We start from the raw sequence: 13,332 nt of genomic DNA, 5'->3' as shown, positions 1-13,332 counted from the left end.
GCGTCCCGACACGCTCTTCCGCCGCCGTGTCTAGAGCTCCGAATAGCATCCGCTATACCGTTAAAACCTAATACTGTCTTCAAGCCAGCGTTTGCTCTCCATCCTCTAGCATGGCTGCCAACTTCTTCAGCAACAAAGCCCGAGCTGCGGCAGTAGCAGCGGGCACTTCCAAGCCAAAGGCCACCGATGGCAAGGAAGAGCAGGCACGGCAACAGCCATGGGTTGAGAAATAGTATATCCTGCCCACCAAAAAGCTGCAGCACTTGGAACTGACATGTATACAGCCGTCCCAAGACCCTCGATGATGTCGCTGCCCAAGATCACACAACAAAAGTCCTCCAACGAACACTGCAAGCTTCCAACGTACGAGATCCTATCGCATCGCAAAGAAAGCGGTCATGAGCTACCTGCTAACGAATCTAGCTCCCCCATATGCTCTTCTACGGACCCCCAGGTACCGGTAAAACATCAACTATCCTCGCCCTCGCCAAGTCCCTCTTCGGTCCCTCCCTCTACCGCTCTCGTATCCTCGAATTGAACGCTTCCGACGAACGTGGTATCGGTATCGTGCGTGACAAGATCAAGAACTTCGCTCGTGCCCAGCTGAGCCAATCTACGGGTCTGGATGCCGAATATTTAGCCCAATATCCGTGCCCACCGTTCAAGATCATCATTCTCGATGAGGCAGATAGCATGACGCAGGATGCGCAGTCCGCTCTTCGTCGTACAATGGAGCAGTACAGTCGGATTACTCGATTCTGTCTGGTTTGCAACTACGTCACTCGGATTATTGAGCCGCTGGCCAGTCGATGCAGCAAGTTCCGGTTTAAGGCTTTGGATAATACGGCGGCTGGGGATAGGTTGGAGCAGATTGCCAAGTTGGAGAACCTGAGGCTGGAGGATGGGGTCGTGGAGAAGTTGATTGCTTGCAGTGAGGGTGATTTGCGACGCGCGATCACGTATATGCAGAGTGCGGCTAAGTTGGTTGGGGCTGGGGTGGGTGGAAAGAAGGATGAGGATGAGGATGAGGAGATGACGGACGAGGCGTCGGAGGTGGTAACTGTCCGGACTATTGAGGAGATTGCTGGTGTGGTTCCGGAAAGTGTGCTAGATTCGTTGGTTCAGGCGATGCAGCCCAAAAAGATTGGTTCTTCTTACGAGGCTGTCGCGAAGGTGGTCACAGATATCATTGCGGATGGATGGAGTGCGACGCAGCTTCTTCTGCAGGTACGTGTGTTAGTGCTCGATTTGTGGATTGATGCTGACTTGGGTAGTTGTACCGACGGGTGGTGTTCAACGATGCAATTCCCGACATCCAAAAGAACAAGATCGTTATGGTGTTCTCGATGATGGATAGACGCCTGGTTGATGGTGCAGACGAGCACCTGTCCATCCTGGACGTGGCTCTCAAGATCTCTGGAATTCTGGGCGGAGCTTAGCAGACAGGCTGCCAAGGACCTGAGATTCCTGTTACTCTACTCCATAAGCAGTACAAGCCCGCTGAGACTCCGGTAGGGCGTGGCAAAGGCCGGTGTATGGCCACATCCCTGTAAAATCAGAGGATGCTAGTTCACCGGAGGCCATCTGCGGAATTCTCCGCCAGTTAAGCTGTCGACATACAGGTCGGCTAAGCTACCAGTGCCGCGGGGAACAGCATAATACTGCTTGATTCAATTATGTGATGGCTGGGTGGAGTTGGGTTTATGACTGTATGAGATTTAATGAATGAGCTAAAAACATCATCACACCAACTCTACTTTAAATTCCGAAGTAGGTATTCACCGTAGGGCTTGTATATCCGCCTCGGCCCCCCACGTGCGGCCCGCTCGCTCTGCTCACCGAGAGCCAGATTGTTTGCGCCGCTTCGCTTCTTCCTGTCCTCTCTCAGGCAATTCGATCGTTCTTTGCTTCAGTCTTTTTTCACCCTTAGAGCTGTTGTGTATTTCCGCGATAGAACAAGATCTAGAAGACTACCATGGCTACCTCCGCCCCCGCCCCCGAATACCCCGCGTCGACTCACACCCCCCGCTATCTGACCGGCGACGGCGCTGGCATTCGGGAATTCATCGACAAGTTTGATGTGAGACATACCAATCCTCTCTATCTTCAATATGGACTGTATGAAGCGCAGAACAGCTAACTTCATAACTAGGTCTTCCTCTTCGACTGCGATGGTTTGTCCCCTCATACCATCTCTCCACCTCCGCGCTTTGCCGGCAGTCTATACAGTCCAGAAATCTGACCAGATCTGATACAGGCGTCCTCTGGTCAGGCGACCACATTTTCCCTGGCACGAACGAGACCCTCGAGATGCTACGGAGCAAAGGTACTCCCCAACCAACCAACCAACCACACCACCTCACCTTCCCCCCAAACTAACCACCATACCCAGGCAAACAAGTCGTCTTCGTAACCAACAACAGCACCAAGTCTCGCGCCGACTACAACAAAAAGCTCACAGCCCTGGGCATCCCCAGCACAACCGTACCCCCCCCCCCCCCTCCCCTCCTGCCCCCTAAAACCCCACACTAACCATCATCCTCCCCCAAACAGGAAGAAATCTTCTCCTCCTCCTACAGCGCCTCAATCTACATCTCCCGCATCCTCACCCTGCCCCCCAACAAACGCAAAGTCTTCGTGATCGGCGAAACCGGCATCGAACAAGAGCTCAAATCCGAGAACGTGCCATTCATCGGCGGCACCGACCCCGCCTACCGCCGCGAAATCGCCCCCGAAGACTACAAATCGATTGCGTCGGGATCCTCCGAGCTCCTGGACCCTGAAGTCGGGGTCGTTCTGGTCGGGTTGGATTTCCATATCAATTACTTTAAGTTGGCGCTCGCGTACCATTATATTCGTCGGGGCGCGGTGTTCTTGGCTACGAATATTGATTCGACATTGCCAAACTCTGGGACGTTGTTTCCGGGGGCGGGGTCGATGAGTGCGCCACTGATTATGATGTTGGGGAAGGAGCCGGTGTCTTTGGGGAAGCCGAATCAGGCTATGATGGATGCGATTGAGGGGAAGTTTCAATTTGATAGGAGTAGGGCGTGTATGGTGGGGGATAGGGTTAATACGGATATTAGGTTTGGGATTGAGGGGAGACTAGGGGGTACGTTGGGGGTTTTGACGGGGGTTAGTAGTAAGGAGGAGTTTGTGGGGGGTGAGGTGAGGCCGTCGGTTTATCTGGATAGGTTGGCGGATTTGTTGGGGTGTGAGTGAGAGGGTATTATTCGTGGTGGGGTGGTATGGGAGGGTCTGGAATATAGATAACATTACAGGTAGTAGTGTCTTCGAGGTATCATAGAACGTACATACATACATACATATACAATGACTGTGCAGTATTCTCAGAGGAGGTACCTACTCCTCCATATGCTCTTCAGGTTATATGCCAGCGGCGGCGGTTCCAGCACACGATCATCTCGAATAAACCCCCTCAGCTTCCACAAAGCCAGCATCGCATCGATCGTCGCCTTATTATCCGGCCGGAACAGCAACGCCGTATTCTCAAACCGGGGATGGTGCGCCTTCAGCTCCTGCAGCTCCTCGTCGGATAACATAACCGTGAGATCAAACACAGGGGCCGTCTTCTTCTCCCAGGACACAAAAACCTCATTCGGCATCCTGGGATACAAGCCCGTGATTCTCCCGGGCTTCGCCTTCCTCCGATTTAGCACCAACACGGCACTACATTCCATCCGATCGAACGGCTCCATCGAGAATGTCCGTCGCGACAGATAACTCCGCCCATACTGCTTCATCGGAATGTCCGTCCACACCTTCCGCTTTTCAGGCTGCGTCGACGACTCATCTGACGCCTTCTTCAGCACCTTCAGCACATTCTGCCGCATCATCCGCAGCGCAAATTCAGGCATATCCTCCCGCCACGTAAGCTGACCCTCGTCGCGAGGTGTCATCGGTCCTGCCGGGTGCTTCCACCGATGCGGGATGAGTTTTGCGAGCGGCGAGCGATTTCGTGCGTGCTTCGTGCCCCAGTATGCGTCTGTGATTGTGCGGAGGAGAGGGAGTCGGTCGACAATCCGGAGGGTGAGGTGACGGACAGAGTTCGGGTTGTTGTTAGTGGCCTTGCTGGCGCTCTTTTTGGAGAGGACGGTCTCGATTGGGAATTTGTCTTTCATTAGGCCCACGGGGAGAAGCCAGAGCTTGTCTGGGACATCAGGTCGTTTGATGGATCCCCATTCTGAGAGGAGAGCACGCGGCATTCGGACTCCGGTTACTTTGCATGCGCGGACCGGCGAGGCTAGGGCCTGGGCCCAAGGGTTCAAGTGGATGTTGGATTCTGTGGGATCGGGGCGGCGTTTCTTCTTATGGAGCTTGTCGTAGCCAGGACGGGGGTTGGTGATTAGGGGGGATTGGGGGAGGGATTCGGAGGGTCGGCGAGAGGGGTACATCCTCCTCCTCCTCTTCACCTCCTCTTCATCCTCGAAGAATTCTAGCACATCGGAAAGTGGTGTTCCATTGCGGGAGGTCGACTTGGAGTGGTATAGGGCCGGGTGGGAGCCATTAGGGCGGAAGAGCTGCCGGAATACCCTGAGACGCCAGGAGGCGTATGACAGGCGGTTGTTGAGACACGCCATGACGTGGGGAGGAAAGGGAGGAGGAGGAGGTGAAGGAGGAACGGTGAAGTGCCGAGAGGAAAAAAAGGCGGAGAGGCCCGTTCCATGTCCGACGCGCTAACCGGCGGGAGCTCCGACGGCCATCCCCATCCATCTGCATCATCACCTTCTCTTCTCCTCTCTTCTTCTTCCTCCTCCTCTCTTTCACTTTCCATTGACTTTTACCACCATCACATCATGAACCCCGTCCGCCCCCTCCAGCGATTAGGCCGTGTTGTAGGCCGGCCAACCGTCGTCCCGGCGCTGTCGCGCAGCTTTGCCAGCTCCATTCCGTCGTTATCAAATGCCCGGCCTCCGCGGGGCTGGACGCCGACGCCGTTTGTCACCGAGACTGTGGTGAGTGCTGATATATCCCCTTTATAGTCAATCGCATACTAACATAGAAGCCAGGGAGGAGGATGGCACACTTGTACGTACCCTCACACAACACAGCTACTTCAGCGCAACCATTAACCCAACTAACTCACCACGTCCAGACGACATCTTCTCTCGCCTACTCAAGGTATTATCCCCTCCCTCCCCCAATCCCTAACCCCACCTAACAAAACCCCAGGAACGAATCATCTGCCTAAACGGCGAAGTCGATGAAACCATGTCCGCCTCCATCGTCGCGCAACTCCTTTTCCTAGAAGCCGACAACCCCCAAAAGCCCATCCACCTGTACATCAACTCCCCCGGAGGCTCCGTCACCGCCGGCCTCGCCATCTACGACACCATGACCTACATTGCCTCTCCCGTGAGCACCATCTGTGTCGGCCAAGCCGCCTCCATGGGCTCTCTGCTCCTGTGCGGCGGCCACCCGGGCAAGCGCTTCTGTCTCCCGCACTCGTCGATCATGGTGCATCAGCCTTCAGGAGGGTACTTTGGTCAGGCGAGTGATATTGCGATTCATGCGAAGGAGATCCTGCGGGTGCGAAGCCAGTTGAATAAGATTTATAAACGCCATTTGACGGGAAAGAGGGAGATGACGCTGGAGGAAATTGAGAAGTTGATGGAGCGAGATTACTTCATGGGCGCGAAAGAGGCGTTGGATATGGGCATTGTGGATGAGATTCTGGAGAGAAGGGTGGGTGGTGAAGATGGGAAGGCTTAGATGGGATGATTAGGATGGGATGTGGTGGAATACCCCTTGTTTCTTTTTCTTTTGTTTGAGGTATGTTATGGTATGTATGTCGGTCCTTGGGTGTAGTTATGTATCAATATCCCCGTGATGACTTATGGCTATGGTTGAGATAAAAAGTAGGTATCATCAGCATTTAGATCGAAATAGCAACTCAACTCCTATGAGTACAAGCCATGTATGCGTCGTAAATCCTAAGTATGTACAAGCCCCCCTCCCAGTCTACAACCATCCATATCCATCCATCCATTACATTCACCACCAAGGCCACTACGACTCCGTCGCAATCCTCTCCATCCGTCCATCCGGCCCAACACGAATCCCAAACCTCTCTCTCAAAAACGCCGCCGTCTGATCCGACGGCACATACGGCGTTGACCGTCGCGCCGCCGCAGGACTATACCTCCACTGATCGCGAACCAAATCCACCAACCCCACATCCATAACCACGGCCTGCCCAGACACAAACATATCCATCGGATGCGCATCCCTCCCAGCAGCCTCCTCCGAACCACCCAACAACTCCGTCCTCTCCCACCCCCCAACTCCCCCAACTCAATCCCCCCTCCTCATCCTCTTCCCCTCTCCGCATCCCTCTACCCCCCTCCCCCCGCTCCTCCAAATCATGATCCTGTCCCTCCCCCTCTTCCTCCACCACCACCCCACCACCCCTAACCTCCACCATCTTCACCCTCTCCACAATCAACCCCAACATAATCAAATCCAACCCCAGGACCAAAAAATCCAAGAAAAGCAACCTGGCCAACGGAATCGGCGCCTTCTGTCCAATAAAATCAATCAGGATTCCACCGTGAAGATATCCGCGCGTCGCTTCGCTGGCTTCCGGTCTCGTACAGAAATGGTGAAATAGCATGCAGAAGATATTACTGCCCAGGATGGCGGTGATGAAGGGTTGGTTTCGCGTGGGTTCGAAGGGTGGGGATTTCGGCGTGAAGAATATTAGTTGGATTATGGCGCGTAGGGAGAAGAGAGTTATTGAGCAGCTGCCATACCATGATATATATTAGTGTTTGTGTTTAGTGGGTTGGAGGTAGTAGGGTGAGGGGGTGAGGGGTTTGGCATACTCCATATAATACAAAGCCGAAAGTTCGCAGTAAATTAAGATATCTAGATCGCGGAGGAGTCGATCGATGAAGGCGACTTTGGCGGATGTTTGTACCTTTTTTAGGCGGGCTGTGATGTCGGGCGTTTGGTTGGTGGCATGGTGGCTATCGTTGTCGTAGGGGATGATGCCGGACACGTCAGCGATGTATTCCGCATCTCGATAGACGTCCGGTGTGGTCATAGAGGGTCATGGGGGCATGGATGGCGGATGGGGGTGTGATGCGAGGGAAGAAATATTAGGGGCGCTGTTGCAGATGGGGGTGGTTGTGTTGAAGAGGTTCACCGGTTTTAAGGTGGTGGAGATGGGGGGGAAAGGTGGAGCGATGGAGATGGAGTTGGAGATGATTGATCATTGATGATGGCCGATGATGCGGATCAGGTGCGGCGGACTTTTCTCGGCCCGAAATATCCGGGGGTGGTAGGATCCGGGGTCGGGTTATTTTTTGTTTTTATTTTAGGAGCTAGTTTTACTGGTGTGGAATGGAGTACTTTGCGGATACTAGGTATTTTGGTCGTATTTCCTATGATGCGGGGTGATGGTATGGATATAATGTAATTGGGTCAATGCTCATGTTCATGCAAGGTATGATCTATATGCACTACTAATCGACAAAGATGGTCTTGGAAAGGTTGGCGTAATGCTTGAAGAACCCGGTAAACAGCCGGATCGAATGCGCCACATCGTAGGTACCGCCCGTCTCGCGGATACTGTGCATGCTGAGCTGGGGGTTGCCCAGATCCAGGGTACGAGCTCCCAGCGCCGCAGACAGCATGGGGCCAATGGTGCTGCCGCAGCTGGAGTCGTTGCGGACAACAAACAACTGCAGGGGAACACCCTCACCAACGTCCTCCGAGGCCTTGCGGGCCACCTCCTGGAGAAGGACAATGCCAGGCGAGTTGGTCGCGTAGCGTGCGTTGGCGTTGATCTTGATCACCGGACCCTTGTTGATTTGGGGACGGTGGTCGTTCTCATACTTCGCCGTGTAGTTCGGGTGGACGCCATGCGCCATGTCGGCGGACACCAGGAAGGACGTGGACAGAGTCTGCTCGTAGGCAGTGGCGATATCGGAATCACCGCCAGCAGTCGAAGGGAGCACGGACAAGCGACGAATGACGGAGGGGAGGATGTTCGAGTCGGCGCCCTGAGCGGTACGGCTTCCGATTTCCTCATGGTCGAACAGCGCAATGAGACGGATGGCGGGCTCCTCGTCCAATGCGGACGCATCAGCCACGGAGTCAATCAGGCCGACGGTGGCACAGAAAGAGCTGTTCAGATTGTCCAAGCGAGGAGAGAAGATGAACTCCTCCAGCAGTCCACCGAGGTTCGACTTCTGAGTGTCGAACAGAATCATCTCGAAGTCAAGGACATCGAGGGGCTTGACACCGGCTTCGGTGGCAATAAGCTCGACCAGGTAAGGGTGGTGGCGCTCAGTGATGGCTTTCAAGGGAGAGAAGTCGGCCTTCTCTTCACCATTGACTCCGTTAGTGACAGCCTTGTCACCAGCCTCGTCAGAGGCACCGGTGCGGTTCAGCTCAGCAGCGACAAGACCGGCGATGGGAAACAGCTGAGTTTCCTTGTTGAATGCGAAGGTCTCTTGGCGATCCAGATGGATGGCCAGAGTGGGGATGCGGAGAACTATGGACGGTCAGATCATGCTGGTTTACACAAGGCGGGGTGTCATACTAGGCCGGTCAATCTTGATCAGCTTCTGCACAATTGAGCCATCACCATTCCGGACCATAGCCCGACCGGCGACTCCCAGATCGCGGTCAAACCCTAGAGCCGTTAGTAAGGTAGATGGGCGAGCAGCAGAGATACGAACATGTGTGCCAGATGCCACCACCATAGGTCTCAACGCCCACTTGGACATAACCCTCCCCACGCTTATTGCTGACAGGCTTCACTCTCAGGACGGGGGAATCCGTGTGGGCACCGATCATCGAGATCGGGTTACCAGGCTATCAGTAACGCGATTAGCCTAAATCTAGAATCCACCTGGAGCAACCATACCTTCCATTTCTTTCCCACGGCAAAGGCAACAATGGTAGACTGGTTGCGGGTCAAGTAGTATTTTCCTCCAGGCCGGCAAGTCGACGACCAAGAATCCTTTTCCTGTCCCGGCATTAGGCGTTACACCGGTGAGAGGATGATTGCATTGCGTACCTTGATCTCCTGGAAGCCAGCCTTGGCGAGAAGGTCCTTTGCTGACTGGACTGCATGGAAAGCTACAACAGACAGTCAGAGGAGTGCTTCGGGGAGAATCGAGAGGTAGTATTACGGGTAGGGGAAGCATTGACAAAGGACAAAAAGTCCAGAGCCGGCTGTTTCAGGTTTTGGGCGATTTTGGAAGTCATCTTGTGTTGAAGGACCCTGGGGACTTGTGGACAAAGATACACGGGGATCACATCACGGGAGGGGAAGTGGGCATGAGATCATAGCAAGGCGGTCAGTTGACCGGCGAGTTGGACAGCTGGACAATCATCGTGTATCGTGACTACGGAACAATCTAATCTATCTAGTGATATCGCTTAGTCGCTTATCCATTTTGCCGACGATATCCAGCGGAGCTAGGAGAGGTTCCCTCCTATCTATTTACATGGAAGACAGAACCATGGAGTGTATGGATCATAGATTTGGAGCAGTGAAACGGCATAGAGTCAATGACTTCATGCGGATTGACAGGGTCTGGGCCCGCATCCCCCTTGAGTCTAGCATACTCCGGGTTTCATTTTGATTCACTTCAGGTTGCTTTTCTTCTACTGCATTCTGGACGGAGTAGTCCTACCATTCACCGGGTTGCAAGTGAAACCATCCCGGTCGCTCTGTCGCTCTGTCTCTCTGAAAGCTAGACACAGTCTTGAAAGACACTGTCGGTGTATCAAATATCAACCCCCTGGTGTAATAGAATGAACGCAGTCATTTTGTAACACGGCGTTTCCATAAACAAAAAGAAAAGCAAAAGAAAAAGCAAATCGAAGAAATAGAAGTAGTTCATAAATAGTCGACCGTTGTTTGACACCATGCCATGAACTAAATCAGAAAGCGGTTGATCGCCAGCTTTACCCTGGGAAATGTGCGCCACGAGTCGAGCCGTTATGCTAGGCTAATGCTGTACTGGGATCGACGCCGATGGGGAACGGGGGAATCTCGATCAGTTTCTTTGGCTGGAAAGTCTCCTTAGTCCGCTGTCCTTCAGGCTCTCTGTATGGCCCAAGCTTTGCTGTCGCGTTCTCCAGGCGCGTGGAATGGAGGCGGTCGCGATAGTGCTCGTGGCCCTGCGACAATCGATAACAACGGGTAGAGCGCGCTGGCCCAATCACCGCGACAGCGCTTCGCGTCAGTCCACGGGACGCCTCCTGGCGAAGCGGCAATCGGATGGGATTGGATAGAGATTGTTTCATGCCTTGGTGGGCTAGTCGCTTTGGATGCAATGGCTCATCTCAGAAAAGGACCTGTCTTTTTGGGTGGGAGGGTCACGATTGATCAGAGATGGACGTGCATTGCGGCGGGTGCAGATAAACAATCACTATGCGACAACAATCACCACCACCCACCCCACTGATGGAGGGGGAGGGGTCACAAGTTGTTCGTGATCAAGATCATATGCCATATATTCCGTACGAGAAACCAAATTCACCATGAGGGCTGTAGAAAAGTCCCTCTCGTAGCAATAACACCAACCTCCTGTGCCTCCCCAAAACGGCTTAGCGCGACCGACGCGTGACCGCAGCCTGGGGCTCCCCTTCGAACGGGCGAGCAAGAGGCCCATCGCCAACCCTTGGATCAACTGTCTTAATCCTCCTCTCCCTCACCAGACGGTGGTCAGGTCAGTCTCAAATGACCTCCACGAAACCTGTGTTTCGCCCTTGTCTGCTCCCGGTCTGGTGAGAGACACTGTGTCGTCAACCTTTGTTCACTCCCCTGCCCGCCTCCCAGTTGATTTGGTGTATTGATCGGAGCGGAAACACAAGGGTTTGGTTGTTGTCATCAGCAACCTCTGCATTCACCACCATCCCCGACCCCGGAGCACCGATTGACCACCAAGACAATCTCCATATCCGTCCCTATATCTATTTCCACCCACTCCAACACTTCTTACCCTCCCAGCTACGGCCACTTACGACCCGGCGACGCTGAAGACCTGTCGCATTGACCCTACTTCAGTCGATCCCGCATTCGACCGCCATTTCCACCTCGTGAGGCTCGCCCCTCCGGCAACCATGGGCGACCCCCAGAAATCAGATCGTCCGGCCACCCGCAATACTGCTGCAGCTGCATCGGCCGCGAAGTCGCCGGAACGTGTTGCACCAAATGCATTGACCATCGCATCGCCTCCTGGCTCCAGGACGCCCCCTAGTATGCCGTCGAAGAAGACGCTCTTCTACCCGGAACCGCAAGGAAGGCGCCAGAAAGCTCGAAATACCTCCGAGTCGATCGATCCCGATGCGCTTGCGAAGGCTTTGCAGGATTTTGAGGATGCTGGGCATCCCCGCGAGAGAACGCCTGGGACCAGCCCCAGTCGGAAGAGACAGAGAGTGTACGGTGATAGGTCAGTAACACTTACAATGGCGCTCTTTGAGACAGTTGCGCCTGTCGCACGGATGTCTTCGAGGCCATCCCGCTAATATGTCGATGCTTGCCTGTAGATTTATCCCCAATCGTGAGGGGCAAGACCTCCAAGCGACGTATAGTCTGCTCCACGAGGACGGCTGCCCTTCAACTCCGTCCAAGTTGAAAAAGCGCGCTCCACACTCGGAGCTTCATTTTCAAAAGAGTGAGTCGCACCCGTGCTGGCCCTGGCAATGCCGATCATTGTAGCTGACCAGAGTGCAGCGGAGGAAGCCAACCGCATGTACTCGCGAGTGTTGCGGAGTGAGCTTTTCGGGAATACCGTTCCCCAGGCCGACCTAGACTCCCTGTCGCCGGACCCCTTGATGGGTATGGGAAATGGCATCATCGACAAGACTCGCTCTCATACGCCACCTTCACATGTCGTGTCTAATCTACCACCCGCAAGCATTACACCCTCCACCCCTCACAAGAATCTCTTCAATTACGCCTCTCCCCGCGGATCCGCTCATCCTACACCTTCAAAGACACCACGAAGTCAGCACGGTCCGAACCTCAATGTCCGATCGGAGCTCTATAGTCTATCGCCAATCCGGCTCGACAGTCAACGGATTCTGGAGACTCCGCGTAAACAGCCCCGCTACGTGAACAAGGTCCCATACAAGGTCCTTGATGCGCCCGATCTACAAGACGATTTCTATCTTAATCTTGTCGACTGGGGTAGCAGTAATGTTCTGGGGGTGGGCCTAGGGAATTCGGTCTATATGTGGAATTCGCAGACAGGCCGAGTGACGAAACTCTGTGAGCTGCGTGATGATACAGTGACCAGCGTTAGCTGGATACAAAGAGTGAGTATTAATTTGCTCCGCTACATTCGACACAAACGCTAATTGAACTAGGGCACACATTTAGCAATCGGCACAGGCAAGGGTCTTGTGCAAATATGGGACGCTGAGCGCTGCCGTCGTCTCCGCACGATGATTGGACATACGAATCGTGTGGGCGCCTTAGCCTGGAACGACCACATCCTCACGTCCGGTTCTCGAGACCGACTGATTTTCCATCGTGATGTCCGTTCCCCAGACCAATATCTACGTCGCTTATCTGGTCATAAGCAAGAGGTTTGTGGTCTGCGGTGGAACACAGAAGATGGGCAGTTGGCCTCGGGTGGAAATGACAACAAACTGTTGGTGTGGGATAAACTAAATGAGACACCACTCTACAGGTTTTCCGACCATACTGCGGCCGTCAAGGCAATCGCTTGGTCACCTCATCAACACCATCTTCTCGCATCTGGGGGTGGCACGGCTGATCGGACCATCAAATTCTGGAATACGTCGACCGGGTCTATGATCAAGGAAGTCGACACAGGCAGTCAGGTCTGCAACCTTGCGTGGTCAAAGAATTCCGATGAGATCATCAGCACGCACGGTTACAGCCAGAACCAGATAGTCGTCTGGAAATACCCGCGCATGGAACAAATCGTGTCTCTGACCGGGCATACCTTTCGTGTTCTCTACCTAGCAATGAGTCCAGATGGCCAAACTGTTGTGACCGGAGCCGGGGATGAAACCCTGCGGTTTTGGAAGATCTTCAATAAACGACCGGGAAGAGAGCACGGACGTGAAGGTAGCAAACTGGCAGAATGGGGTACCATTCGGTGACACGTTTTTGCAGTTCGTTTCAGTGAATTGGTGCCGTGGCGCCCTGGGCTTTTCGTTGGTTTCCGATATGCATTAGATATGGCGTTCCCGGGCTTTGGCGTTCTTCGATGCTGGGTCTGTCTTTGGACGGTCTGGATGGAGGAGGGTTTTACGGTCTAACTTGGCATTTTTCGCATCTCGTAGGTTTTCAGCATTTCATGGGTGGCTACTACT

General features: G+C 53.8%; 7 protein-coding genes across 7 annotated transcripts; 4 read left to right on the top strand and 3 right to left on the bottom strand.

Moving 5' to 3' along the window:
• The first annotated feature begins 56 nt into the window (after positions 1-56).
• BO94DRAFT_579019 (replication factor C subunit 2) lies at positions 57-1,746 on the top strand. The gene is made up of 4 exons (XM_025615241.1): positions 57-232; positions 285-363; positions 424-1,227; positions 1,275-1,746. The coding sequence occupies exons 1-4, from the start codon at positions 111-113 to the stop codon at positions 1,437-1,439; spliced, it is 1,170 nt and encodes a 389-aa protein (XP_025462662.1). The 5' UTR covers positions 57-110; the 3' UTR covers positions 1,440-1,746.
• Positions 1,747-1,860: 114 nt separating this feature from the next.
• Positions 1,861-3,320, top strand: BO94DRAFT_526884 (4-nitrophenylphosphatase). Its single transcript, XM_025610368.1, has 5 exons — positions 1,861-2,080; positions 2,153-2,174; positions 2,258-2,326; positions 2,393-2,484; positions 2,554-3,320. The coding sequence occupies exons 1-5, from the start codon at positions 1,976-1,978 to the stop codon at positions 3,220-3,222; spliced, it is 957 nt and encodes a 318-aa protein (XP_025462661.1). The 5' UTR covers positions 1,861-1,975; the 3' UTR covers positions 3,223-3,320.
• On the bottom strand, positions 3,291-4,610 carry BO94DRAFT_539837 (uncharacterized protein). The gene has a single exon (XM_025612787.1). The coding sequence runs from the start codon at positions 4,599-4,601 to the stop codon at positions 3,351-3,353; it is 1,251 nt and encodes a 416-aa protein (XP_025462660.1). The 5' UTR covers positions 4,602-4,610; the 3' UTR covers positions 3,291-3,350.
• Positions 4,611-4,746: 136 nt separating this feature from the next.
• Positions 4,747-5,914, top strand: BO94DRAFT_579016 (ATP-dependent Clp protease proteolytic subunit). The gene is made up of 4 exons (XM_025615240.1): positions 4,747-4,976; positions 5,031-5,049; positions 5,117-5,142; positions 5,194-5,914. The coding sequence occupies exons 1-4, from the start codon at positions 4,818-4,820 to the stop codon at positions 5,731-5,733; spliced, it is 744 nt and encodes a 247-aa protein (XP_025462659.1). The 5' UTR covers positions 4,747-4,817; the 3' UTR covers positions 5,734-5,914.
• BO94DRAFT_270329 (DSC4 family protein) lies at positions 5,882-7,221 on the bottom strand. Its single transcript, XM_025606559.1, has 3 exons — positions 6,846-7,221; positions 6,452-6,764; positions 5,882-6,291 (listed from the first exon to the last, which is right to left on the bottom strand). Exons 1-3 carry the CDS (start codon positions 7,064-7,066, stop codon positions 6,031-6,033), a joined length of 795 nt encoding a protein of 264 aa, XP_025462658.1. The 5' UTR covers positions 7,067-7,221; the 3' UTR covers positions 5,882-6,030.
• Positions 7,222-7,412: 191 nt separating this feature from the next.
• Positions 7,413-9,294, bottom strand: BO94DRAFT_539834 (M18 family aminopeptidase). Its single transcript, XM_025612786.1, has 6 exons — positions 9,165-9,294; positions 9,050-9,111; positions 8,897-8,998; positions 8,709-8,844; positions 8,570-8,662; positions 7,413-8,521 (listed from the first exon to the last, which is right to left on the bottom strand). The coding sequence occupies exons 1-6, from the start codon at positions 9,238-9,240 to the stop codon at positions 7,488-7,490; spliced, it is 1,503 nt and encodes a 500-aa protein (XP_025462657.1). The 5' UTR covers positions 9,241-9,294; the 3' UTR covers positions 7,413-7,487.
• Positions 9,295-11,106: 1,812 nt separating this feature from the next.
• On the top strand, positions 11,107-13,119 carry BO94DRAFT_477312 (WD40 repeat domain-containing protein; the record flags this gene model as incomplete). The annotated part of the gene is made up of 4 exons (XM_025608637.1): positions 11,107-11,435; positions 11,533-11,660; positions 11,720-12,303; positions 12,355-13,119. 4 exons carry the CDS (start codon positions 11,107-11,109, stop codon positions 13,117-13,119), a joined length of 1,806 nt encoding a protein of 601 aa, XP_025462656.1.
• Between the last annotated feature and the right edge of the window lie 213 nt (positions 13,120-13,332).

Source organism: Aspergillus sclerotioniger (genome assembly GCF_003184525.1).
Source record: "Aspergillus sclerotioniger CBS 115572 chromosome Unknown BO94scaffold_39, whole genome shotgun sequence".
Classification (NCBI taxonomy): domain Eukaryota; kingdom Fungi; phylum Ascomycota; class Eurotiomycetes; order Eurotiales; family Aspergillaceae; genus Aspergillus; species Aspergillus sclerotioniger.
Note: the sequence above shows the minus strand (reverse complement) of the source record. Positions and strands in the feature narration are given on the sequence as shown.